The sequence below is a fragment of the Oryzias latipes genome, chromosome 3 (assembly GCF_053564925.1).
Source record: "Oryzias latipes strain Hd-rR chromosome 3, Olatipes_Hd-rR_3.1".
In the NCBI taxonomy this organism is placed as follows: Eukaryota; Metazoa; Chordata; class Actinopteri; order Beloniformes; family Adrianichthyidae; genus Oryzias; species Oryzias latipes.
In genome coordinates, this window is record NC_136239.1 from 8256027 (window position 1) to 8283857 (window position 27831).

At 41.6% G+C, this 27831-nt stretch overlaps 1 protein-coding gene across 2 annotated transcripts; it reads left to right on the forward strand.

Moving 5' to 3' along the window:
- Positions 1-1411: 1411 nt before the first annotated feature.
- On the forward strand, positions 1412-27506 carry LOC111946770 (uncharacterized). Of its 2 annotated transcripts, XR_013655083.1 has the most exons (3): positions 1412-6982; positions 8490-8605; positions 26989-27506. XR_013655083.1 is itself a non-coding variant. In XM_078944994.1 (2 exons), the coding sequence occupies exons 1-2, from the start codon at positions 7793-7795 to the stop codon at positions 27295-27297; spliced, it is 1122 nt and encodes a 373-aa protein (XP_078801120.1). In that variant the 5' UTR covers positions 7466-7792; the 3' UTR covers positions 27298-27506. The 2 variants fall into 2 exon arrangements, 1 of the variants encoding a protein (XP_078801120.1); XM_078944994.1 differs by lacking the exon at positions 1412-6982 and having other exon boundaries at positions 7466-8605.
- The last annotated feature ends 325 nt before the right edge of the window (positions 27507-27831 follow it).

Consider the following 27831-nt stretch of genomic DNA (forward strand, 5'->3'; position numbering starts at 1 on the left):
ACTTCCAGCCTTTATCACAATTATCACAAAAATGCATTTGAGACTATGACTATGAGTTTCTCATTCTTTTTCATTTTTGGATGCTGGTGTGCCGCAGGATTTTTGTCAAGGATAAAGTGTGCCTTGGCTCAAAAAAGGTTGAAAAACACTGACTTAACCCATCTCCCTCCAGACTTAGGCCGTATCCAAATCTTTCCCCTACCCCTACGGCTTGTCTCTACCCCTACCTTTAGTCCTCCAAACGGAGAGTTATCAAAAAATAAATTCGGACGTTTCTGCCACTCGATTACATCATGAATAGTCACCAGTCATCTACATTGCCCATAGATGCTTGGAAAATACATAACATCAACTTTATAACTTAATGAAAATATTTTGTTACTTTTGCATGACTTAAAAAGGTCATGCAAAAATAAAAAGTCATTACTTACATCACAAGTACGAACAACTCGGATTACCCTACTGGCAGAGGAATACCCAGTCTCAAGTAGGTACCATAACCAATCGGCCTGTAATAACTGTCCTTTCGACTGAGGGTAATGTCACACTACAGTAACCCCACTACATAGCGTGGAGATCTGCTCGGGCTCTACATATTTTCCTTTAACGTTTCCTTTTGAAACCCAAAGTTTTTTAGCTCATAAGTTGTGTCTGACATTATTCTTTGTGATGTTTATAGAAAGATTTTGCCACAACCCACTTTGTAAAAAGATCTGTGGCTGTTAGAATGAACCTGCTGCCCTCACAAGCGAACCATGTCTCTGATCATAGCAGCTGGAGTCTCGTGGTTATGTTCGCAGGCAGGAAAGGTGCTTTGTTAAAGTGTGCGGTCCTGAGAAGGGTTCGGAACACAGTCCGTTCGGCTGCAATGCACTAAATAATAATCATAACAATAATAAAAGCACGTTTAGAAGATAATCTCGCTCTATGTCGTAGCTCTGTTTTTTTAAAACGGACCGCATAATATCTTCTTCTAAGGTAGTATCGTAATTGGTCCAGACCAATCACTATCTGATACGTCATCGGACCAATGGACAGCCAATCACATAATGTGACGTCAGCATTAGTCGAAGGACCCCGAACGTTGTTGCAGGCCGAATGGTTATGGTACCCACAACGGCTTATCAAAAAAAATATACAAGTTCGGACACCGCTTAAGCTTCAAAAACGCCTACAATTCGAGCAATAGGGAGGAGCCAGAGGGCTAGGGAAGGAATTCAGATTCTGACAACATTCAACTTCCAGTCTCAGAATCCTCCTTTTATCTGACACTCTTGTCACCTCCAGAACAATCTTAGCAAACTCTTCCTTCAGGATCACTCCTACTCCAATTCTCCTTTCATTTACACCAGGATAAAACTAGAAATGCACGATAATAACTTTTTACAACCGATACCCGATATTTTCCTGCCTCTTGTAGCCGATACTTATGCTCAACCGATATATCCCTCCCTGTTCTCTGTCTTTGGCGGGCCCTGTGGCGGTCCTGCTGGCCCTGGCCTGGGTGGCTGTGTGATAGCCCAGGGGGCGGTTGTTCTCTATTTGCTAGATCCTAGCTGCTGTGGCGGTGGCCTTGGTGCTCGGTGTGGGGATGACTGGGCACTCTCCCTCCTTCTTTTTACATTCCATCATCCCTTTTAGAAGAACATAAACAATTGCCCGAGCACAGGTGTTAGCTCACCTTTGCACAATTACTTTGTGTGATTGAATTAAATATTTCACACTAGTTGGTTGAAATGCATAGGTATGCGTGTGTGAACATTATTTGTATTGTGCTCATGCCAACAGTTATGTTTGTGACATTTGAGTGTGTGTGTGGACAGGCTCCACCCTTCTAGACTTGTATTACATCTGAACCTCACCGTAGTGATTGTAACCATCCAGCAACTTGTTGCTTTATACTGCTTCATGGTCCCCTCCCCCTTCTATAATCACCCTCCTATCCCCCCTCTCTAACATCCCTCTCTCTTCTTCCCTCCTTTTCTTTTCCGTCCGGTCCAACACACAAAAGATTTTCAAATGTTATTAAAATTAATAAAGTCTGGCCTCGATTACAAAAGGGGTTTATTCAGACATACCTCTGGTTTGTCAGAAGATCCATAACCCCCCCCTTGTTAAAGTAAAATATGTACAACACAAGAGGCCTTCAGCTCTCATCTATTTGCCCAGTTGTTGGACAGGACAAGTTAAAAAAAAGAAAAAAAAAGATTTTTTTTATCCAAAAATGTAAAAATTGTTACTTTGTCTAAAACTGAGGTGCAAAATAAATGGTTGCTCATAGAAAATACTTTTTTTTAAAACATAGACATTTAAGCATCTGTTGTAGCCACTCCTCCAGCTTGGGGGTTACTGCCCCGAGTGCTCCAATGACCATAGGCACCACTGTCACCTTCACTTTCCAGGCTTTCTCCAGTTCTTCTCTGAGTCCCTGGTATTTGTCCAGTTTCTCGGGTTCCTTCTTCCTGATATTCCCATCGCTTGGCACTGCCATATCCACCACAACGGCTTTCCTCTGTTCTTTATCCACTACTACAATGTCTGGTTGGTTCGCCATTACCATCCTATCAGTTTGGATCTGGAAGTCCCACAGGATCTTTGCCCTCTCATTTACTACTACCTTCGGAGGTGTTTCCCATTTTGACCTTGGGGTTTCCAGTTCATATTCTGCACACATGTTCCTGTATATTATTCCAGCCACTTGATTTTGGCGCTCCACGTATGCTTTACCTGCCAGCATCTTACATCCTGCAGTTATGTGCTGGATTGTTTCAGGCGCCTCTTTGCACAGCCTACACCTTGGGTCTTGTCTGGTGTGGTAGATCTGAGCTTCTATCGCTCTGGTGCTCAGGGCTTGTTCCTGAGCTGCCAGGATGAGCGCTTCACAGCTGTCCTGTAGGCCTGCCCTTTCTAGCCATTGGTAGGACTTCTTGATATCAGCCACTTCAGTTATGGTCCGGTGGTACATCCCATGCAGGGGTTTGTCCTCCCATGAGGATCTGTCCTCCAGCACTGTATCCTCTGCTCTCCATTGCCTGAGACATTCACTGAGCACACTGTCAGTTGGGGCCTTGAGCTTGATGTATTCATGCATCTGGATGTTTCATCCTGGATAGTGGCTTCTACGCTCACTAGTCCTCGGCGTCCTTCCTTGCGGCTAGCATACAGTCTCAGGGTGCTGGATTTGGGATGGAGCCCTACATGCATGGTGAGAATCTTTCGTGTTTTAACATCCGTGGTCTGTATCTCTTCCTTTGGCCATCTTATTATTCCTGCAGGATATCTGATAACTGGCAGTGCGTGGCTGTTTATTGCTCGGGTCTTATTTTTGCCATTGAGCTGGCGTCTCAGGACTTGCCTTACTCGTTGGAGGTATTAAGCTGTTGCAGCTTTCCTTGTTGCCTGCTCCAGGTTGCCATTTGCCTGCGGAATTCCAAGGTACTTGTAACTGTCCTCGATGTCTGCTATTGTTCCTTCTGGGAGTGAGACCCCTCCTGTGTGGACTACCTAGCCTCTCTTCATCACCAGCCGGCTGCATTTCTCGAGCCCAAATGACATCCCAATGTCAGTACTGTAGCTCCTGGTGGTGTGGATCAGGGAGTCAATGTCACGCTCGCTCTTAGCATATAGCTGGATGTCATCCATGTAGAGGAGGTGACTGATGTTGGCCCCATTTCTGAGTCTGTATCCATAGCCAGTGTTAAAAATACTAGTTGTCATCCAGCACCACCAGCAGGCCACACCCACTATCAGCTCAATAGTGAGCACCTGTGAGACTCAACCAGGAACTTACTTAACTCAGCCAGCTTGCATTCCCTTCCCCCCTCCAACCTCTACCAGGAGAAAAAGCAGTCCCAGCCAAATGCTACCACAGATCAGTCCATGTCCAGCTAAGTGGATGCATCATAGACGTATGTTTTATTATCTTCAACCAACAATGAATGATGTGTCATTGTATTCATTTGTTTCTGCATTTAATTACAGGAAAAATCATCCACAACTCATCAGCTCAATCCAAATAAATAAGATGCCTGTGGAGATTTGGGAGTTCAGTGTTTGAATGTGCACCCCACCTAAGATGTTCGATGACCCACACCAACTAAACAGTTTTCTTTATGGTCCTTCGAGCCGGAAGTAACATCTATGGTGGACTATGGCTTCCAAATACCCATGGCAGGATGAGCAGCATAAAGAGAGACCTAGACGAGTCAGGAGACCACCAAAGTACCTACAAGACTATCGAACTGAATTCTATGGACAAACCTCAAAGCAAACCAAAGAGGAGATGGAACTTGCTGCAGAGGCCGCAGAGACTCGTGCATTGAGGAATGAAGTGGCCGAGTTAAAGGGCATGGTCAGAGACCTGATTGGTAGGGTTAAGCAGTATGAGCACACCTCAACTGAAAGTGAATCAGAGGTGGAGAGCGACAGACCCCAAGAACCTCAGCCTGCATCAGACCAAGTAAGTCATGCCAGTGATATCCCATATGAGAAAGTCCACTCTGAGCTCACTATATCTGAAATGGCTGCTATCCCAGATACTGGGAAAATATCCCAGTCTGCTCAAACACTCTATCCCTGTAGCCATGCTCACACAGCCTTTCTACCATACAAACCGAAGGAACCGGCTGCAGTTCCCCATGTTACACAAACTCAAGTTAACGCATCATCCCTCCCAACAATTTCTGTCATTAAATCCAGCTGCTGTTCCATACACCTCTTCTACTTCAGTATCACCTCATGGAATTGTTACCTCTACATCTACAAGTGTACATTTGGCGTCAGCTGTCACTCCTTATGTTCCACTAAACCAACCTCCTTGGTACGTGCCTGCAACTCAGGCACCACAGCATTATTTAACATTGGATCAAAGGCCACAATTTCCAAGCCAAGGATTAAATGCAGTCCATGCAAACTATGCTCTTACCAGCCAGCAACCACCACCACAGAGGATGTTTGCACCTATGCAAGCAATGCAACCACCATCCATTGCAGTACCTCAAGTTTCCTCTAGTTTGCCACCAAATGTTTCCTCAACAGGTAATGTGGCTCCATATGTACAGCATCCTATGCAGCAGCAAATGATAGGCTCTGGATATTCAATGCGTGTTGAGGGCCCTTCATTTCCTTATTTCAGTCATGATGACCCCTATGAATTTATACTGTTAAAAATGGCTCTTATGAACTTACTACCAGCTGACGAGTCAGAAATGTACAAATACCATATTTTGTTAAAACAATTTCCGTTATCCTGCTGCACGGCACATTGCACTGTCTTATGCTCATCATCCCCAACCTTATACCAGAGCTTTAGTTGCTTTGGAGCAACAGTTTGGCCAACCGCATCAATTAGCACTAAAAGAGATTCAAACTATTTTGAGTCTTCCTAGAGTTGCTCCTGGAGATGCAGAAGGGTTTCAGAACTTTGCTGTTAGAGTGAGGTCATTGGTTGGTCTGTTACAGTCTCTTGGAACAGGAGAAGGTAATGCAGAGTTGGCATGCGCTTCACATGTACGTCTTTTAAGTAAGCTCCCTGTCACGGTGAGGGGTTGGCTCGAGAGCCGGTAGGACCCAGATGCAGAGGCGGAGGCACACGGTTCAAGGACAAGGGGGTTTAATAACAAACAAACAAAAGGCGCTGCCGAGCAGGATCACAAAGAAAACAAAACTTACTGTGGCGTGGCTAGAAACATGGAACGTGAGCGTGACTAGAAACATGGAGACATGAACACCATGACAAAAGGTAATGGACCAGCACAGGAGGAAGGCAGAGACAAGACTTAAATACAGACAGGGCAGACAAGACACAGGTGAAAATGATCAGGGCAGATGGGCACCAAAGGAAGTAAAACTCAAGAAACAAGACAAGACAGAAAACCTTTCAAAATAAAACAGGAAACAGAACCAAACAAGACAGAACAAGAACCAAGACGAAAAACAAGACACAACAAACTCAAAACATGACACTCCCTACAGAGATAGTTTCCAACTTTGTTCGGCATGCTCGTTCAACGATGCCCGTTGTTCATTATAATTTGGTAGATTTTGCTGCATGGCTTGAAGTTGAAGCTGAATGTTAGGCTGTTGTAGCACAAACGAGTACCTTGCATGTTGTACCTCAAATGCATAGGAAGGAAGTGAGCCAAAGACAAAAGATGCCATTTGCAAACATTCTTCATGGAGCTGATGGAAAGGTTTCAGGTGTGTGTCCTGCTCAGGAAAAGGAATCTCAACAGCAAATAAGCTTTTCGTATGTTTATTGTATATCTACCACACACAATCTCACAAACTGTCATAATTTCAAAAGTTTGAGTGCAGATGAAGTTAAAAAATGGTTAAAGGAGCAGAACAGATGTTGGAAGTGTGGGAGAACCCATAAAGCTGTAGATTGTACTTTGAGAAAGCCATGTCCTAAGTGTAATGGCCAACATCTAGGAATATTGCATGACGCGAACCAGGCTCAAACATCGAGAGTTCTGTATATGAATCCACAGAGCCTATCACCCAAAGTACTGCTAAAAGTAGTGAAAGTGAGATTGAGTAATAAGGATCGAACCTTTGACACATATGCCATTTTAGATGATGGATCTGAGCGTACTATGTTGTTGCCAGGTGCAGCTAAGTATCTTGGGTTGAAGGGAGAACCAGAAAACCTTAAGTTATGTACAGTGAGACAGAGCTGTAAACCTTAAGATTTCAGCTGCTTCAAACCCAGAGAAAAGGTTCTCAATAGAAGGTGCATTTACATCAGATAAAATAATGCTAGTTGAACAGAGTTACCCGGTAGATAAACTGAAGCAACGGTACTCATACCTGCATGATGTTCCAGTGAACTCCTTTTCTAAGGTTCAACCCCATATTCTTATCGGTTCAGATAATCCATTTCTCATAACCCCAACTGAACAGGTCAGGTATGGTCCAAAGGGATCTCCAGCAGCTGTAAAGACCAGACCAGGATGGGCACTGCAAGGACCTACTTTTACATGTGAGTCTGATTCTATCCAGTGTCTATTTACCTCACAAGAAAACCCCTTTACGGAATTAAAGAGACATGTTAAGTTGTTATGGCAGGTCGATACACTTCCATTCAGAAATAAGAGGCTGCACACTAGGTCAAAGCAGGATCAGGAGGCAATGGATCTGTTACAAACTAAAACCATAAGGGTGGATGTAGATGGAACCAAGCGCCTTGCTACCCCATTATTAAGGAAGAAAGATGCCCCAAAGTTGAAAGTACCAATGGAATCAGTGATGCCCCTTCTTCGGAGATCTGAACGCAAGCTAGAGAAAACCCCTGAATTGGCTGAGACGTATAAACTCAGCCCAGAGCAAGTTTCAGAATCAGAGGAGTCATGGTATATCCCACATCACCTAGTGGAACATAATGGTAAACATCGTGCTGTATTTAATTGCTCCTTTACCTATCAAGGCCAAGCACTGAATGACCAGTTACTTCCAGATCCTCGTGACTACAACACCTGGTCAGCTCTTGTAGATGCCACTCAGGAAACCTTGAAATCTAATACCCCTAGTCTACAAAAAAGAGAAGCAGAGATCAAACTCATTTCCCATGCACAATCTGATAGCTTCCCAGAGGAATTCCAAGCATTGAAAAATGGAAAGGAAATCTCTCATCACAGTCGTCTCCTACCTTTGTCACCTGAGTTTGATGATGAATGTGAAATAATAAGAGTGGGTGGCAGGCTGAGACAAACTAACAACCTCGAACTTGATACAATTCACCCAATTGTACTGGATCCTAAGCATCCTCTAACACAACTGCTCATTAAGGATTATGACCAGCGTCTTTTACATCCTGGGCCTCATAGAGTATTTGCAGAAATACGTCGAGCATATTGGGTCCTTCGAGGTAGACAAGCTGTCAGAAAACATCAGTGGTTATGTACTGACTGTAGAAAGTGGCGAGCCAAACCTGTCATCCCTAAAATGGCTGACCTACCACCCTCTCGGTTACGTCTATGGAAACCCCCCCTTTTGGTCCACTGGTGTGGACTGTTTTGGACCACTACAAATCAAGCTTGGACATCGTGTGGAGAAGAGATGGGGTATTTTGTTCAAATGTATGACTACCAGATGTACTCATATTGAACTCTTACACAGTCTTGATACTGACAGCTTCCTCTTGGCAACCAGACGTTTCATCGCGCGCCGAGGCCGTCCCCATGAACTCCTTTCTGACTGTGGCACTAACTTTAAAGGGGGAGACAAGGAGTTAAGAGAAGCCTTTGCAGCCATGAACTTGCAACTAAAAGAACAGCTGAGTGAATACCAGATTAATTTCCAGTTTAATCCTCTAAACGCCCCTCATTTCGGAGGTGTGTGGGAAAGAGAAATTAGATCTGTTAAAGCGGCTCTCAAAGTAGCAGTGGGAAGCCAGACCCTACCGGAAGAAGTATTGCATACCGTTCTAGTGGAAATAGAGGGAATTTTGAACTCTAAACCCATTGGCTATGCATCATCTGATATTGCAGACCCTGATCCAGTTACACCAAACCTCCTGTTGATGGGGCGGCGAGATGCTTCTTTACCACAAGCTGTTTATGCAGACACGGGCTTACTGGGACGGAGGAAGTGGAGACACAGCCAGGTATTAGTGGATCAATTTTGGTTTTCATTCATAAGAAAGTACCTTCCTGACTTACAGTTACGGAATAAGTGGCAAAGGGACACTCAGTGTCTGACAGAAGGAACAGTCGTACTGTTAATGGACCCCCAAACTTCCTCGAGGATTGTGGCCTGTTGCCAAACTGACACGTTGTATTCCAAGCCCTGACGGAAGAATCCTCACTGCAGAGATTTCTTACAAAGGCAAGAAACTGGTGAGACCTGTGGCTAAGCTGGTTGTCCTTACCAGTTTTGAGTGACTTTAAGACAACTTGTATTTAATATATTCAAATGTCCCATTTGAAGGGGCGGCTGTTAAAAATACTAGTTGTCATCCAGCACCACCAGCAGGCCACACCCACTATCAGCTCAATAGTGAACACCTGTTCACTATTGAGCTGATAGTGGGTGATACAATTGAACACCTGTTCATCCACAACTCATCAGCTCAATCCAAATAAATAAGATGCCTGTGGAGATTTGGGAGTTCAGTGTTTGAATGTGCACCCCACCTAAGATGTTCGATGACCCACACCAACTAAACAGTTTTCTTTAGCCAGTCTTGTTGATTATTTGGCTGAGGGGGTTCAGACCTATGCAGAACAGCAGTGGGGACAGAGCATCACCTTGGTATATCCCACATTTGATGGACACTTGTGCAAGAGGCTTCCTATTGGCTTCAATATATATATATATATATATATATATATATATATATATATATATATATATATATATATATATATATATATATATATAATAAAAGAAATGAAAAAATAAATAAAAACAAAACTTAATTTAGTTTTACACTTGCTTTAACCCTTGTGCTATCTTAGATGACCCCAACCTTGCATTGACGTGTTCTCCCTACCATGACAAAGGTGGGTAAAGGTGGAAAGATTTCATGTAATCCGTGGACACCAGTGAGGTTCACAAATCATGGAAGAAAAAAGGTTCAGCGCACTGTCTAGTGGGTCTAGATGACCCAACTCCCAACGTTAAAGTGCCTAGGATAGCACAAGGGTTACAGAACAGCAGGTGGTATGTTTTGTAAATTACAAAACTACATACTTGTTATATTTTCTCATCATTATTTTACTTAATCAGGTACACATATCTGAAAATGTTAATACAAAATAAGATTTTGAACCGTCAGAAAAATGAAACATTGCTTTAATGAAAACAATCTCCAGATATTCAAATTTAAAAATCTTACACATTCACTTGTGATATTTCTAAAGATATTGTAAAACAAACAAACAAAACTCTTATGTATATATATCTTTTTTACGAGTACAGTTCTTTTTCTCCCTCTCCTTTATCACAGAATAAGTTCACAGACGAACTTATTCTCTTTGATAAATTAGCTCTGACAAATGGACCACACTTTCATTAATTAAACATAGCTTTATAATAATTTCATACTGATACAGACCTTTTTTTTACCACAGATTTTGGGCATACAAGACATGCTTTTGCTATATAACTTAATTAGAAAATGATAAATGATCTGGTAGGGTGCACTTACATTTCCTAAAGGTCAGGGACACTTCAGTCTTCTTCCATTTTCATTCATCACACATTTGCCGAGGACCAGGAGCTGTTGCGTTTGCTCCGCTGTGTGAATTTGGAAATGGATAATGGCTGTAAGCTCTCTGAGTATGGGCCTCTACGTGTATGAGGCAAAAGTGTTGATGTTCCTACTGGAACATGAAGAAGTGCCAAGACCTTTCAAGGATTATAGCAGCATGCCAACATTCTGGAATTTTAGTTTGCAAATGAGCTTGACACAATTTCAAGCAGTTGTGTTTCCACTTTCTAGTAATTTTTCTTACAATTACAGTTTCTGCTCTCTTACAAGCCTCATTATTTTCTGATGATAACACTACAACACAACAGCTGCTATGGTTAGCTGCGAGGATCTTGTTAACACTCCATAGACCTCCACAAAACCAACGTATTATGAAATGAGTGATCTTGTTAAGATGGCAGGAAACTGCAATTAACTATTTGGGAATAACGCAATATACCATAATTTCCGGACTATAGAGCGCACCCGATTATAAGCCGCACCCATTATATTTTTAAAGGATAAACAATTTTGTATATACATAATACGCACCTGTCTATAAGCTCCATGTGCCCACATTGATTATTTATTAACCAGCTCTGGGTTAATAAAGAATTCTAAGGCCCTTTTTACCCTCTTTTTTTTTTCAAAATTACACAGGCTGTGAACCTATTACCACCTCACCTGTACACCTCTCACTTCTGTGACACCCTAGCTTCCTTCTTCACTTCAAAAATAGTAAGAAACTACTGAATACGTTTCTTAAAACAATCTTGCAGGGTAGATTCTCTTGTCTGGTTTTGTCTCTAAATTAGATCTTAAGATTGTGTTAAATTTAATCACTCTGGATTGGATGTTTTGTTCTTTGGTTTTTTGTTGTTGTTTTTCCTTACCTTTCAAAAATTAAAAAAAAAAAACCCTTGTTGGTGTAAAAGTAAAGGTTGAACATCTGTTCTTCTTCTTTCTCTTTCGGCTTTTCCCATCAGGGGTCGCCACAGCGAATCATCCTTTTCCACCTCACTCTATCATGGACATCTTCTACCCTAACATTAGCCAACTTCATGTCCTCTGTTAAGACATCCATGTATCTCCTCTTTGGCCGTCCTCTTGCCCTCCTGCCAGGCAGCTCCATCTCCAACATCCTTCTACCAATATATCCACTATCCCTCCTCTGAACATGTCCAAACCATCTCAGTCTGGCTTCTCTGACTTTGTCGCTAACACAGGCAACATGAGCCGTCCCTCTGATGTACTCGTTCCTTATCCTGTCTAACCTGGTCACTCCTAAGGAGAACCTCAACATCTTCATCTCCGCTACCTCCATATCAGCCTCTTGTCTCTGTCTCACTGCTACCGTCTCTAACCCATAGAGCAGAGCTGGTCTCACCACTGTCTTGTACACCTTTCCTTTGAGTCTTGCTGGCACTCTTCTGTCACACAACACTCCTGACACTTTCCTCCAACCGCTCCAACCTGCCTGCACTCGCCTCTTCACCTCTTTTCCACACTCCCCATCACACTGAACTGTTGACCCCAAGTACTTAAACTCCTGCACCTTCTTCACCTCAGCCCCCTGTAACCTAACGCTTCTACCTTGATCCCTCTCGTTCAGACACATGTATTCTGTCTTACTACGACTGACCTTCATGCCTCTTCTTTCCAGAGCAAACCTCCACCTCTCTAGCTGTTCCTCCACCTGCTCTCTACTCTCACTGCAAATTACAATGTCATCCGCAAACATCATTGTCCAGGGAGATTCCTGTCTTACCTTGTCTGTCAGCCTGTCCATCAGCATAGCAAACAAAAAAGGGCTCAAAGCTGATCCTTGGTGTAGTCCCACCTCCACCTTGAACTCCTCTGTCTGACCTACAGCACATCTCACCACCGTCATACTTCTCTCATACATGTCCTGAACTACTCTGACATACTTCTCTGCCACTCCAGACGACCTCATACAGTACCACAGCTCCTCCCTCGGCACCCTGTCATACGCCTTCTCTAAATCTACGAACACACAATGCAGCTCCTTCTGACCTTCTCTGTACTTTTCCATCAACATTCTCAAAGCAAAAATGGCATCAGTGGTGCTCTTACGGGGCATGAAACCATACTGCTGCTCACAGATCTCCACCTTCTTCCTAAGCCTGGCTTCCACTACTCTTTCCCACAGCTTCATTGTGTGGCTCATCAACTTTATTCCTCTATAGTTGCTGCAGTTCTGCGTGTCACCCTTGTTCTTAAAGATCGGAACCAGAACGCTTCTCCTCCATTCCTCAGGCATCTTCTCACTCTCTAAAATCCTATTGAACAACCTTGTTAGAAATTCCACTGCTGTCTCTCCTAGGCACTTCCATACCTCCACAGGAACGTCATCAGGACCAACGGCCTTTCCGCTCTTCATCCTTTTCAGAGCCTTCCTAACCTCATCCTTTCCAATCTCTGCTACTTCCTGCTCCACAACAACCACATCTTCCTCCCTTCTTTCCCTGTCATTTTCCACGTTCATCAGCTCCTCAAAATACTCCTTCCATCTTTTCTGTACACTCTCCTGGGTTGTTAGCACCTTTCCATCTCTGTCCTTAATCACCCTTATCTGTTGCACGTCCTTCCCATCTCTGTCTCTCTGTCTGGCTAGCCTGTACAAGTCCTTCTCTCCTTCCTTTGTGTCTAACCTGTCATATAGCTCATCGTAAGCCTTCTGTTTGGCCTTTGCCACCTCTCTCTTCACTCTACGCTGCGCTTCCTTGTACTCCTGTCTACCTTCCTCAGTCCTTTCTACATCCCACTTCCTTTTAGCCAACCTCTTCCTCTGGACGCATTCCTGTACTTCCTCATTCCACCACCAAGTCTCTTTACCGTCTTTCCTCTTTCCAGATGACACACCTAGCACCTTCCTACCTGTTTCCCTGATAATTTCTGCTGTAGTTTCCCAGTCATCTGGAAGCTCATCCTGACCACCCAGACCCTGTCTCAACTTCTGCCTAAATTCCTCACAAGTTTCTTCATTCTGTAGCTTCCACCACTTGGTCTTCTTTTCTGTTTTCCCTCTCTTCTTCTTCCTGACCTCCAGAGTCATCTTACACACCACCATGCGGTGCTGTCTGGCTACACTCTCTCCTACCACCACTTTGCAGTCAATAACCTCTCTCAAATGACCTTGTCTACATAGGATGTAGTCCACCTGGGTACTCCTACCTCCACTTCTGTATGTCACTCTATGTTCCTCTCTCTTCTGGAAGTAAGTGTTGACTACAGCCATTTCCATCCTCTTCGCAAAGTCCACCACCATCTGTCCCTCCAGATTCCTTTCCTTCACACCAAACCTGCCCATCACCTCCTCATCACCTCTATTGCCCTCACCAACATGCCCATTAAAGTCTGCTCCAATAACAACTCTCTCTCCTCTGGGGAAACTCTGTATGACCTCATCCAACTCACTCCAGAATCTCTCCTTCACTTCTAACTCACAGCCAACCTGTGGCGCATACCCACTGACTACATTCACCATCACCCCTTCGATTTCTAACTTTAAGCTCATCATCCTGTCTGAGACTCTTTTCACCTCTAGAACACTGTTTACAAACTCCCCCTTCAGAATCACTCCTACCCCGTTTCTCTTCCTATCAACACCATGATAGAACAGTTTGTATCCTCCTCCAATACTACGTGCCTTGCTGCCCTTCCACCTTGTCTCCTGCACACACAGTACATCTACCTTCCTTCTCTCCATCATGTCTGCCAGCTCTCTGCCTTTCCCTGTCATTGTGCCAACGTTAAGAGTCCCTATTCTCAAACCTATGTTCCTGCCTTTTCCCTTCTCTCTCTGGCAACGGACCCTTCTGCCTCCCCTCTTTCTTCGACCAACAGTAGTCAAATTTCCACCGACACCCTGTAGGTTAACAGCATCGGTGGCGGTCGTTGTTAACCCGGGCCTCGACCGATCCGGTATGTCTAAAGTGTTCTGGATGATTCGCATGGTTATTTTGGCAATATTTACGCCGGATGCCCTTCCTGACGCAACCCTCTCTATTTATCCGGGCTTGGGACCGCCACAGAGGCAACTGGCTTGCAACCCCTGTGGCTAGATTAAAGGTTGAACATCTGTTATATTATGGAAAGATCACAAAGCCAATTTTTAGTTGTAATTTGATCTTTTACTGTACAGCACAGTTTTAGGGAAAGTTTACAAATATTTTTTTTTTTATTTTGACTTTTAAGTCTTAAATTTACGAGACAAAAAGTCAATACTGTTAAATGACGAGATTTTTAGTTGAAAATTTACAAGAAAAAGACATAGATTAACAAGAAAAAAACACCAAAGCTGTCTGTTTATCGGAGTCTGGCTTAAAGAAGATGTGGAGATTTTTGTAAAGTTTTAGTTCCAGATAGGTTTCAAAAACCAATAAATTCTGAACCTTTTGGTGACCTAAAATCAGATTATTGTCAGTGTAGCCGGCATTCCGGCTACACTGACAATACGAATACGAATCGGATACGTGCATTTGCGTGTGCCATGTGAGCAGACAAATCGGATATGCCCCAGTAAAGGCGAGTCGAACGACAGTGACGTAATCTCAGGACAGCACCAACTGAGATCACATGACTTATTAAGGTGCTTTTGTGCGCTGATTTTGCTGTTCGAGGACAGCTGGAGCCCCATCAGCTGGAGCCCCATCAGCGTGTTACCTTTCAGCCTCAGGCTTCAAACCATAGTCGGAAACCGCTGTTATTTTCGGTCCGGTCCCGGTCGGGACGTGAACGGTAACTAATGAAGCAGGACACCGTTGCTCTGGAACAGGCTAGAAGCCGTTTATTTCTTTCCTTGGATCAAACTGTTAGTCCAGCACAACTTCTGCAAACACTTCCTCATTCAAAACTCAGAGATAGCACATAAGCCGTTTGTCGTTTGGACCAACACGCATCTTCTAAATGTGCTTTTATTACTGTCATGATTATTATTAAGGGTGGTCGCACATAATTTTTTTAAATCCGTGCGGTCAGTGCTCAGGTCCGCGGAAGGCGGAAATGCTGCTTCGTTTATGTAGTCCTCAGAACGTCAATGTTTGATAGTTTCAGCATTGTATAGTGTAAATGCAAAAATCAGATACGGGTTACTTTTAAAAGATGAGGTATGCGGGTCGTCAAAAAAATCAGATATGGTCAGAAAATCGGATTTGGGCATCAAAACCTGCAGTGTAAATGCAGCCTTAGAGATCTTGTCTTTCACGGAGAAAGAAAGGACTGAAGTGTCAGCTGCAGGGATACCGATGTCTTCATCAACGGGCTGCACCTGTTGATGAAGACATCTTTTTTCTCGTAAATTCACGACTTTTAATCTTGTAATTTTACTTCTTTTTTTTTAGGGTGGCCCAAAAACTCTGTCATATTTACCGCACCACAATGTCACAAGTTTAAATTAAAATACCTCAATGTGAGGCTTTTTACAGCAATTATTGGGTTAAAAATAATGGTGGTTAAAAATAGATTAATAATATTGATTTATTTCAGGTCACGATTAATTAATTGCACCAAAAAATGTATTGTATGACAGCACTAATTACCGTAATTTCCAGATTGTAAACCGCTAATTTTGTCACACGCTTCCAGGTAGGAAAATTAGCTGTGAAAATAACAAATGTTTTATAAAAAGTAATATATTATCATATATATGGAAATAGTTTACTCTGAGAAGCCTAAGAAAAGCATAATTTAGGCCCATTACACATTTTCATTAATGGGTTAAAATAAAATAATAATAATAATAATAATATGTTGTTTATGATGGGGCATATTTATAGAAATTAACATATAAAATGCGGGATTGTTGTCCACATAGGAGTGTTCCTTGTGACAGTCTTACTTTCAAAACATCTGTTTTGAATAAGGTGTTCTCTAAGCTTTCATAGATGTGCACTTGAAAAGGACAATCCATCATAACCATAGCTAAATACTGTATGTAGCACTGTAGGCCCTTCAGTCTCTGTCTATCTAAGCTGCTGATATTTAAACAAAGCAATTGCTTTGCAACCCCTCTGCAGAATTTTAATGCAAAACAACAACAAATGAATCACAAGCAGCAGCAGCCCACTTTGCTCCCTTCAGAACATATCAACTGTCAGCATGAACAACAATGCTCTGAAATGATGGATGGGTTAAAGTCTTTCCTCCATCCAGGATACAAAGCATTGACTTAACCTTTTATTACCCCTGTGCTTTGTATTTTTTTTACAAAGTCATGAACACATTTTAGAATTGTCCTTATTTTTTTGCAGTTTTTCTTTTGTTTAAAATGGATGGCGGGTAAAGGAGAATCTTTGCTCCCACATGTTAACAAAATATGATCTGGTCCTGACAGCAGAAGAAATTAATATTAGCGTTTTGTGCCCAGACAGAATTATATGACAATAAGTTTTTCATATATTAGAATATACCTGTGAAAGTAAATGCCTGGAGCATGATTTGCACTGCTTTAACATTTTACACCAAGAAACTTCCAACTGTATGTGGTGGGCATGCGCTTGTATCGGGTAGTGAAAGTCCATTGCAAACATCTTATGCTAAATGCGCATTTTTGAATCTAAAACATCTAAAAAAAAAAAGTAAGGCCTGCAAGTGTGGCCATGTGCAGTCCACTGACATAATGAAAAGTTGATCTGTGTCCTGAAGAAAAAATTAGGTTGAACACTTGATGGGAAAATTGAAAAACAGCCACTGCTGGAAGCAATGCATTAAAAACGGAACAGTAACTCTGCTTTTAGCCAAATTCAAATTGAAATTCATTAGAAATTCACTTCTGAGTTGTCGGCGGGATTGTTTGCACACGGCAAGTCTTCCCATCATGCATCTGTTTACACACTCTCCCCCTAGCTTACAGCCCCACAGAACTCCAACCTAACATTACTGGTACAACAAAAATGGCGAGCAATACTGGAGCAATCAGCTGTACAATTATGAGCTGGATGCCAGCTCGGCCGTGGAGCCTATGGCTGATTGTAGTTTGTACGTAACAACTACCGAACTCGTTTTTACAAACTACATTTTTTTTTATGTCTGCTCCATAAAGAACTAATGAGAAATGCAATTATAAGCTTAATTTTCTTTACTAATATCCTCCATCATGAGAAAAATGCTCCAAGAACATGTGAACTTGTTTTGTTATTAGTTTGTCACTTTTGAGTTATGATGTGTAATCATAGCAACAAGGGAGTGCTTTACGAGATTGAGCTGCTAATGGACAATAATAAAGATGAAGCACTACCCACATTGAGACCAAAAGTATAATATTGTGTGGATTGCAGTGTAACACATAGCATGCACCTTAGTCCGAAAATTCGTGAATGTGTGAAATCATACATACAAAAAGATTGTGCAACACATGCTTCCTTTTTGCTTACTAGATGGGGACAAAAAAACCCGCGTTGTCATCTCTGTCTATGTGAATCACACCTCGTGATGTAGTGTATTTTTTTCCTTTTTTAAAAATGTCCCCAATTGTGCTGTGAAAAACTTTGGAGTCTTACATAAGGTCTAAATGAAGATGTATATGAATGAGCATATCTTCATGTATGATTTTCTATATGTACTGTAGACTAAATATCTGTGAAGGTACTTATTCCTCCATGATATTTCCAATGCAGAAAAAGTTTTCAAACGGGTTACCATGACTTAAGGCCCGTACACACCGGGGCGAATTTCGCGCGCGATATTCGCCGACGTTTAACGCCTCGTGACTAAGTGTGCACACCGACGTGAAAAACGCCACTCGTAAAAGCCTCATTTTTAAAAAAACGCTGTTCGTTTTTTTGGTTTGACGCGCCGCGTTAAAAACTATACGACCAATGAGAATGGCACTTTTGCACACGTGTCTGGAGCTTCTGAGGTTACAGTAAAACACAACTTGGGGGCGCTCAAACACAAAACTGTCTTGCTGAGCACACATACGTCACGGCGAAGAAGATATACGGCAAGTAGCGTCTACACTGCCGCGAAGAAATAAGACGAAGAAGATGCACTCACTGACGGACATTCTAAAATATCCCCGAAAACGCTGATGATACATTTCCAGCTCTTGTACCAGTCGATAAAACTCCCCATTTTCTTCTCTTCTCGTAAGTATGGGATGTACCCAAAACCGACGTCTTTCATCATTCAACAGAACAATCATTTCTTCATCGCTGGAACTGGAGCTAGAGCTACTGGTGCTGGAAATATTCATGTTTTTTTTTGTTTGATTCTGACAAGCGCGTAAATACTTGCTCTTCTCTTCTGAGTGAAAAGCGACTTTAAGAAGCATAAAGTTGCGCAGCGCCACCTTGTGTACAGGGGTATTTCTGTTTTACATTAAGCGCCATCTAATGTCAGGGAATGAAATTGCATGTTTGCTCGGCTCATCGTCAGTGAAAATCGCCTGGGTGTGAACACAAAAATCCTGTTGAAAAACGCTGGCGAATAACGGCTGGCAAATATTCGTCCCGGTGTGTATGGGCCTTTAATGGTTCTTAGAAATGAGGCAAAAGTCTTTCAGTTGATAAACTAAATCCAGATTACCTTTTTAAAACCTTTTACTTCTATATGTACAAACTTTTGCATTAGGTTTTCAGGTTACTCAACATTTGCTGCTGAGGTTGATGCAACTTCTATGTGCAAAAGTGTTTTTAAATGAGGTTCCTACTGAGTTTTAAAAAAAAGATATGGATGTGGGAGGTTGGAAGGAGCAGGTGGAAAATTAGGAAGTTTAGACTTTCTCTCCCATCCCTCATGATAATATGTGGTGAGATAAATGAGTTTGGAACTCTAACCCAGTAGAGTTTGGTAATACAGGGTTTTGTATTTTACTGAAGTGTGGCTTCAAGAGCACATCCTAGACTCCAGCGTGTCTCTACCTGGCTTTTAGATGGTTAAGCAGACAAAGATTTAAAGAAAGGAACAACATTTTTTGGTTAACAGTATTTTTCCACAAAACATGATTTAATCCATTATATGCACTTTTAAAAGTAATCTCTGCACATAGATATTTAAATAGTACCTGTAAATTATTGTCAATTTTATAGACTAAAGAAGTTTACCAGTGTTCTTTTACTACCAGTAAACATTCCATCTTCAGCCACTGTTAACGCATCCACTTGACCTCGTTTCCTCAAATGTCGCTAAGCTACACACCTCCAAATGTCTCCATAGCAATATCTTAAATCATAACTCAACATAAATTCCTTTCCAATAACGATTTATATTTCAATGTCTTACCCCTTTACCAAATATTTTAAATTTGTTTGTCTGATGTTGAAGGTACCTTTGACTTTCTAAACTATAAATGTTGCAATTGGTAAGTGGCATAATCTTATATAGAAATTTTCCAACTGTAATTAAGGTCAGAAGTGCTTTACAACCAGTCCCATACACCCATGCATGTACATGCGCACACACACATTCACACACTGATGGCGGCTCCACAGCCATACAAGGCGCCAACGTATAGTATAACTACCAGGAGCGATGTTGGGTTCAGCGCCTTGCCCAATGACACTTTGACACATTGGCAGTAATTTTCCTGCAATCCTCCACTTGCTAAAGTTTTTAGCAAAAAGAAAATATTTGAATTAATAGAAATTTTAATGGCAAATTGAACAAATTTACAGGCTTTTTGGTTAATGGCTACAAAGCCTTGAAATATTTTAGAAACAGATGTGATTGTTTATTTATCAAGACTGCTTAAACTCATATAGTACTACAGACAGTAGAGTTTCATTATCCAATTATTGCTGCTTCAGAACTGAGTGCACAATCTTTTAAATTACGGTAATCTAATTTTCCTTTGCCAGACTTCGCTATTTATGTGCTTCAAAAAGAAGATTAAAGGTCAATTTCACATCATCAGAGATCTTGAATTTTTCATAATTTAATCCCATCTGTATACTCTCTATGGACATCTATAAAATTAGTTTCACAGTCTGTTCTAATGCTTAGAATTGGTCCTTTCTGCATGTGAATCTATTAATCACATGTGGGAGTCTACAGCCTAGTGGGCTGTTTCCAAATTTATAGGATGATTTAGTTGCCTTTGTTTTACCTCATTGGGGCCGAAGTAGTCACTTGACTAAGTAGACTGGGGTTGATGCAGTCTTCATTCCAATCAGCCATTTTTCTTTTTTTTTTTGTTCTGATTTCAAATGTCTGCAAAAGACACTGAGTCTTGTAATCTGGAGAGTTTGCATGAGGGATCCAGCAATTTTTGTTGTAAATAAGATACCATCAGACCACGGCTGTCAGGTTTTGAATAAGCTGGACCCAAATGCAGACTAGAACCAGTTTATTCAATTCAATTCAATTCAATTCAATTCAATTTTATTTGTATAGCCCAAAATCACAACAACAGTCGTCTCGATGGGCTTCGAAGTAAAACATGAACTCAAAAGGATCACGAATACAAAGAGTTCAGTAGGAAAATACTAAAAATGAACTAACAAACTGACTAAGCTATACTGGCATCCCTGCCCTTAGACCCCCCCTTCGCGGTAAGGAAAAACTCCCCAAAAAAACGGATTCCGGAAAAAACGAAGAAACCTCAGGGGTGCCCACATGAAGGAGGGATCCTCCCCCAAGACGGACAGGCGATTTACCAGAACTCTTAGAGAAGAATTAACTTATCTAAATCTACAACTACATATATAAAAGTCCAGTAGACGAGCTTCATCCAGCCGTGGTTGTGGGGACAGTCAAAGGCGCGAGTCGAGCCGGAGACAGGAACCACAGCCAGGTGTAGGAGCAGGAGCAGAGACGAGGTACTCGGTCAGGTACAGAGCAGAGACGAGCCAGAGACGAGCCAGACGCAGGATCCACAGCCAGGTGTAGAAGCGGGAGCAAAGGCGAGGTAGACGGTCAGCAACTGGAGCACGGATGAGCCAACAGGAGTCTGGAAGCACTCCCACTCCCCAGGAGGGGAGAGGAAAAGAGGGACAATACATGAATCGCACTGTACCAAACAGAGGCATGGAGAACAAAATGATGAATAATGATCAAGAATGGAGAAGAGAGGAAGGGTAGAAGTAGAAGAGAAAAGAGGACAGAACCCCGGAGCACCATAGTTACCCCAGCTTCAACTTCTAGCAGCCTTTTAAAACAAATAGTTACTATTAAGTTTAATTTAAACAAATTAACATTAAGTTAAATAATCTCTGAATACTAACTAGTCTGATAATAAGCCTGTCCAAAGAGGAATGTTTTCAGTCTAACTTTGAATGTAGAAACTGAATCGGCCTCTCTTACATGAGCTGGGAGCTTATTCCATAAGACAGGGGCTTGGTGGCTAAACGCGCTACCTCCAACCGTACTTTTACTAATGTAAATGACGTAACAAATGCATGGATGAGTTTTTCAGCATCACTCTTAGAAAGTATATTTCTGATCTTAGCAATATTCCGCAGGTGAAAAAAGGCAGTTCTACACGCCTGAGATATGTGAGCCTTAAATGATAAATCTTGGTCAAACAAAACCCCAAGGTTTCTAACTGTGGAATTGGGGGCTATACTTATGCCATCCAGGGAGACTATCTGAGCAGACAGAGCATCTCTGAGGTTTTTAGGACCAAGTATAATGACCTCAGTTTTTTCTGGGTTCAAGAGGAGGTAATTAATTGTCATCCAGGTCTTGATGTCACTGATGCAGGCGTTCAGTTTCTCTATCTGGTCATTCTGGTCAGGCTTCATGGATAAATACAACTGCGTATCGTCGCATAACAATGAAAATTAATGCTGTGTTTCCTGATTGTTTCCTAGGGGTAGCATATAAAGCGTAAACAGGATCGGTCCCAAGACTGAGCCCTGTGGGACTCCATAGTTGACTCGAGTGCACTGAGAGGAATGGCCATTTACATTAACGAACTGATACCTATCGGACAGATAGGATTTAAGCCACTGGAGAGCAGATCCTCTGATCCCTATTTGATCCTAGTTGTTTATTGAAACAAGTTGTTTATTGAAAAGAGGATGGAATCTTCAGGAGAGGCAACTGGCAGTAGATCCAGATATCAACTTTAGATGATTAAGAGGGGACAAATCCAGAACTAGAAAGACGAGGCTTGACAGCTTGGCTTAAGGAGTTTGACTTGGCTTGGCTGAGGTCGGTCTTGATTTGCTAGGCTTGGATTTGTGCTGCTTGGCTTGGCTTGGCTTTGCTTGGTCTTGTGCTGCTTGGCTTGGCTTGGCTTTGCTTGGCTTTAACCAGCAGGGATCAGTGGTCTCTTCTATAGACGAAAACAGACGAACAGACAATGGCCGGAGGGAGTGAAGGACTTATAAAGGCAGACTAATTAGATGTAGAACAGGTGCGAGAACATAAGGCAAGTGTGCGAGGGCGGCCTCGAAACCTGACAACGGCCTTCAAGGGTACAAGAGAAAGAGGAGAAAGAGGGAGTTTAAGTAAGTTGGGGGATCATAAAAGAAGTTTGGGGGAGGGGATAAATCATAATACAATAAGTTGCTGGACATTTATCATCATTACTGTGAGATATAGATGTTAGTGGAGCCTGTCAGATAACAATTATTTTAGTAGTCGATTAGTCAACGATTATTTTTTGATTAGTATACTAGTCAATAGTTATTGTTTACATAAAGTGATGGGCAATTTTTTTACAGGAGGTGATAGTGTTGTTACTAAGTCCACGGAGGTTATCATCATGTATGGTGCATTCAAAAAAATTGAAATTTTACATGTATAGTTGATGAATTTAGATTTCCACTTATAAAAGATAAAAAGTCTAAGGTCCCAGGTAAGTTATATGCAAGCAAAAAAAAAGCCATAATTGGCTTGAAAGCTATAGGGTTCCTTATCCCTGCACTCAATTACTGTATAAACCTCTCAGAAACGGTAAGCAAAAAATATTTTTATGAACAAAAATAATTTTTCTTTCATCAGTTTGCAAAAAACTTACTTAGGTGGTGGAGCACCCCTATCATGTCTTTAAATCTATCCTCTTCAACCATTGACAGAGGTCTCATGTCTTCCTTCCTAGGTGGCATTCGTTTTAAAACACAGAAGTACCAACCGTTGTAAACCTGATCGCGAAGGAGACTTTAATAATTGCGGTTTGTGACCGGCCGGATAAATATGACTTCAAGACGACAATTTATAGGGACAGAGCTGTAAAAATAAAATGTCTAGAGATCTGCGGGATCCTTTGTTGCAGTTGGACAATAAGGTCATGATTAGTCAGTAGAGAGATTTTGGTGACAATAATCTAAGCATCTTCAGAGCTATTGGGGATTTTTGACCACATATTTTAATATAAAAATCTCCAAAAATACACAAAGTGAATATCTGACCAAAATCTTTGTTGTAGTTGGACAATAAGGTCGTGATTAGTCAGTACAGAAAGTTTGGTGACTCTAGCTTAAGCACTTTCAGAGCTATTGATCACTTAAATTATGATTCCTCTCTCTATCTTTCTAACTTTACCGAACTCTGTGGAGGTACTTCAAACTCTGAACGGGCAATGAGAATCTCGGATGTAAATACGTGGGAATTACATTATCCTTTATTTTGTTCTGGACACGACTGGAAACACAAATTCATATGATGGTTTCTCAAATTGTAGCAGCATTTCCGCCTTCGGCGATCATGATCGGGAGCTTCGCGCTCCGCTATGCGAAGGCAGCTGCTGGTGCCCGGTCCAGAGAAAAATAGCTTGTCCGCGGTGCGTCCGAAGGAGGACCGCAGAAGGCGGAAATGCTGCTATGTAGTCCTGAGAAGCTGTGTAAAATCATCAGAAGTTCAGAACCATCACAAAGCCCTTTTCTCTGCCGCTAACACAAAGCTTACACTGCTCCTAGCATGTGTCTGTTAGCAGCCGGACACACAGAGAAAGCACTGACGTCATCGCCCCGCCTCCCCGCTGGAAATGCTTTTTTTGAAATGAATATTGCGACAATGTTCGCAGGGTGGATGTTAAAACGAAAATGCAATCCCCTCTTTGCATTTTCGTTTTAATTATGACACAGAATAAGCGGTTTTTAAGTAGAAATGAAAAAGCATTTTGAAGAAATGCTTTTTCATTTTAATTTTGAGTCATTTGATGCAGCTTCATTTTGAAAATTTAAAAGCATTTTTATTAGTCCATTTTTTTTGTCAAATTCAACATTTCTAAATTAATTTTGGTACACATTTACAAGAGAACTTTTTGAAAATGAAATGTCAAATACTATTTTCATTATCATTTTAATTAAGTGACAGAATAAGCAGTGTTGAGGAAGAAAATAAAAAAGCATTTTGGTGGATTTTTTTTCATTTTAATTTTGAGTCAAAAAATGCAGCTTCATTTTGAAAATGAAAAAGCATTTCCGGTTTTGACTTTTATTTTTAATTATGCTACATAATTGCTTCCTAAATACATGTGCTAGTACACAGTAGAAAAAGAAGAAGAAGCTTTTCCTCTGTGAACACCATAGGTCAAATGCGCATTCAAGAATGCATGTTGATTGCATTCTTGAACATGCTCTACATGTCAGTGTGTCTGTAGCTTAAGGGACACAATTGAACACCGTGAGGTCTCTAGCAAACAATATTGACAATTTTTGCTGAAAAAACCATCAGCTGAGCAACGTCACTTTGCTGTTAAAAAATTCAACATGTAACATTGAATTATCCAAAAATCTGTTTCTTGAACTCAACTGTGAGTTGATTTGTTCCTATGATCTGTCTGGTGGGATATTTAAGTTGGGTTATTCACTAACAAATTCTTTCTTTGTGTCATTCTTTTTTTAACATCAGCAACATATACCTGGGTTACCCTATCTTCTTGAACAAAAAATGTTGCTCTTGTCTTGTTTTACATTAATTTTTGAGACTTGTCATATTAATTCCATCAGTACAGATGTCCACAAACTCGTACTGCAGAGATTTCATCTCTGCTTCAGAAACAACAAGTTTTGCTTTTAACTTTGCATGCTCTCGCTTGTCAATTGGGCCTCTTCATCTTGCAGCAACACCATGTTTCCTTTTTAGAACACCAACTTAAGCTCTGATTTCAGGATTTTCTACTTTTACTTTTTAATCTTGCTGACTAAATAGATGCAAGCCTTTGATTTTTGTCTGTTGATTATGTGAAATATATTGTTTATTGGTGCATTTTTGGATCAATGTTGGTTATTTATGGCTCCAGCGTTAAAAACTGTGAAAAGATTCTTTCTTTTGAAGACCTGGTAGGAAAAAATTGCCCTTTTGCAACTTAAATTGATCACCTAGGAGTTAAAGGACAGCCATTTTCAATTATCCTGTAAGGCTTCATTCATAAATTGAATCAAGTGCAGTGGTTAGCGCTCTTTCCTCACAGAGAGAAGGCCCTGGTCCAAATCCTGTCTGGAACCGTTCTGTGTGGATGTGTTCTTTCTGTGCATGCCTGGGTTTTTTCCAGGCTCTCCTGCTTGCTCCCTCAGTCCAGAAACATGTTTCTTATGTTTATTGGTGTTTCTAATTTACCCCATAGTTGTTAATATGAGTGTGTCTATTCCTGCAACAGACTGGCACTCTCACCTAACAGTAGCCAGGACAGGCTTTGGCAACCCATGACTCCAAAAGCAATTAAACACGTTCTGAAGAAGGATGATGAATGGTTTCAACTATACTGCACATCACTGCAGATCTGTTTTCTGCTGTAGTTGTTCCATGTGAAATCCATGTTTGATTTGAATATGATCTAGGTTCGAACAACTGTGGAATATCTTCTTTTGTAAAAGTCCATTGAAAGGTTTAGAAACTTGATGTGGACAGTTTTGGTCCCCTTGTTTAGAGAAGGTTTGTGACTGGTTTGTGACAGACTAACTGCGACAAACTAGATTTTCAACCGGGTAGAAGGGCCCGGTTTTTGAAAAGAAAAAGAAAGATGGTAATATATAATATATACTAATACTTGCAGTTTGGTCTTTTGCCATGCGGCTGTTTACAGTCTTTGATCTATTTCTATAACTAAGGTTGAGAAACAAGAGAAAATAATGTGTTTTTCACGTTGCTTTGTTTGGAAGAGGGATGCTGGGGTTTAAATGTGCATTGGTAAGACAATGACCTTATTACAATCAAGTGATACAGTTGTGTCAGGCACAGCTCCTAAAGTTTCTGCAGGAAGGAAGTGGAAAACAAAGGAGACAGGACTACAGGCAGCGTTGGGGCTAGGGACTGAGTTAGGTGCTGTATGAGTACCGACCAAGTTTCCTTTATACTTTTATCAATAGAACCATTTATATTAAAAACATTTCAGTGCCTTTGAGAATCATTTCATTAATTCTAGAATGCTACTAAAGGTAGCATGCTTGATTAAGGTGATGTTCATTGACCAGCTACACTGAAACAAACACTACTTAATTTAAATGTTTGTTATCAAGATTCTTTTGGGTTCTTCAAATAATATTTAACACAATCAAATAAAAATTAAAAAAAGAAAACTACACCTCCTATAGACCTTTTTTCTTAACATAAATTTAATTTTCTTAAGTCCCAAGTTTCTTGTAACATGTTGTGACCCCGTTTTTTGTGTTTTTAATATGTTGTTGTACAATCTTCTGATGATGGAGGACATATAAAAAAAACAGTATGTCACGGGTCCGCCGTCAGCTGCCTCCCTCCTCCCTACTCCTCATTGGAACCAGCTGCACCTCATCACCTCATCACTAGCAGACCTTCTTAAGGAGATCCATCCCAGCATACTACGCCAGTCCGTTACACTCTCTCCGGTGCCTACGCCTGGTCTCTAGTTTAGTCTAGTTTCTGCCAAGTTAAGCCACGTACTTACCTTGCCTTGTTTACGCCTTCAGGTCCGTTCCTCCACGGGTGCCGCTGGTTCCTCCTCGTCACAGGCTGTCTACGCCGTCCTCGGCTCCATCACTCGCTCCAAGCTGTGCTCGCCGTCCTCGGCGCTCCTCCTCGTCACAGGCTATCTACGCCGTCCTCGGCGCTTCTCTTCATCCACGACTCTCATCCCCTCTCTGATTAAAACTTCTGACTCTGCCTCGTCTCCTGAGTTTCTTCCGGGTTCCAGCATCTGGGTCTCCATAGAGTTCGACCATGACACAGTAAGCTCAAAATTGCATTTCAGAATATTTATTCAAACTGTTGTGAATTAGAAGCAGACGAAAGTTGCAATTTGAAAAAGACCTTATTTGTGACACCGCAGGATGAAACGACCCTATTCAGATTTTTTTGCCCCTATGCGACCTGTATCTGATCTTTTCATGACAGTCTGAAGGACACAGATCAGATCTTTTCAAGGCCACTTGGGTATGTGGTCCTGAATCCGATACGTATCCGATCTTTTAAAATGCGACCGCCGTCTGACCGGCCAGGCCACATTAATCCGACCCTTACGTCATCGATATGCAACAAAAGTCATAATTCTGCGTTGAAGTAGCCGGGAACTACAACATAAACATCAACCATGGCACACGATGCTGCTGAGACCAGTCAGTGGAAGGGAAGCGAAGTCCCCAATTGGATTAACATTTGGGGTGACAGCTCTATTCAGGCCAAACTCGATGGCTCTTATTGCAACCGGGTGGTTTTTAAAATTTTTTCCAGCGAAATGGCTGAGCGTGGTGTTGAACCTTCCCCACAATTACTTTTTTCCGACCATGGTCAGAAGCACGGGGGACCCAAGGCGG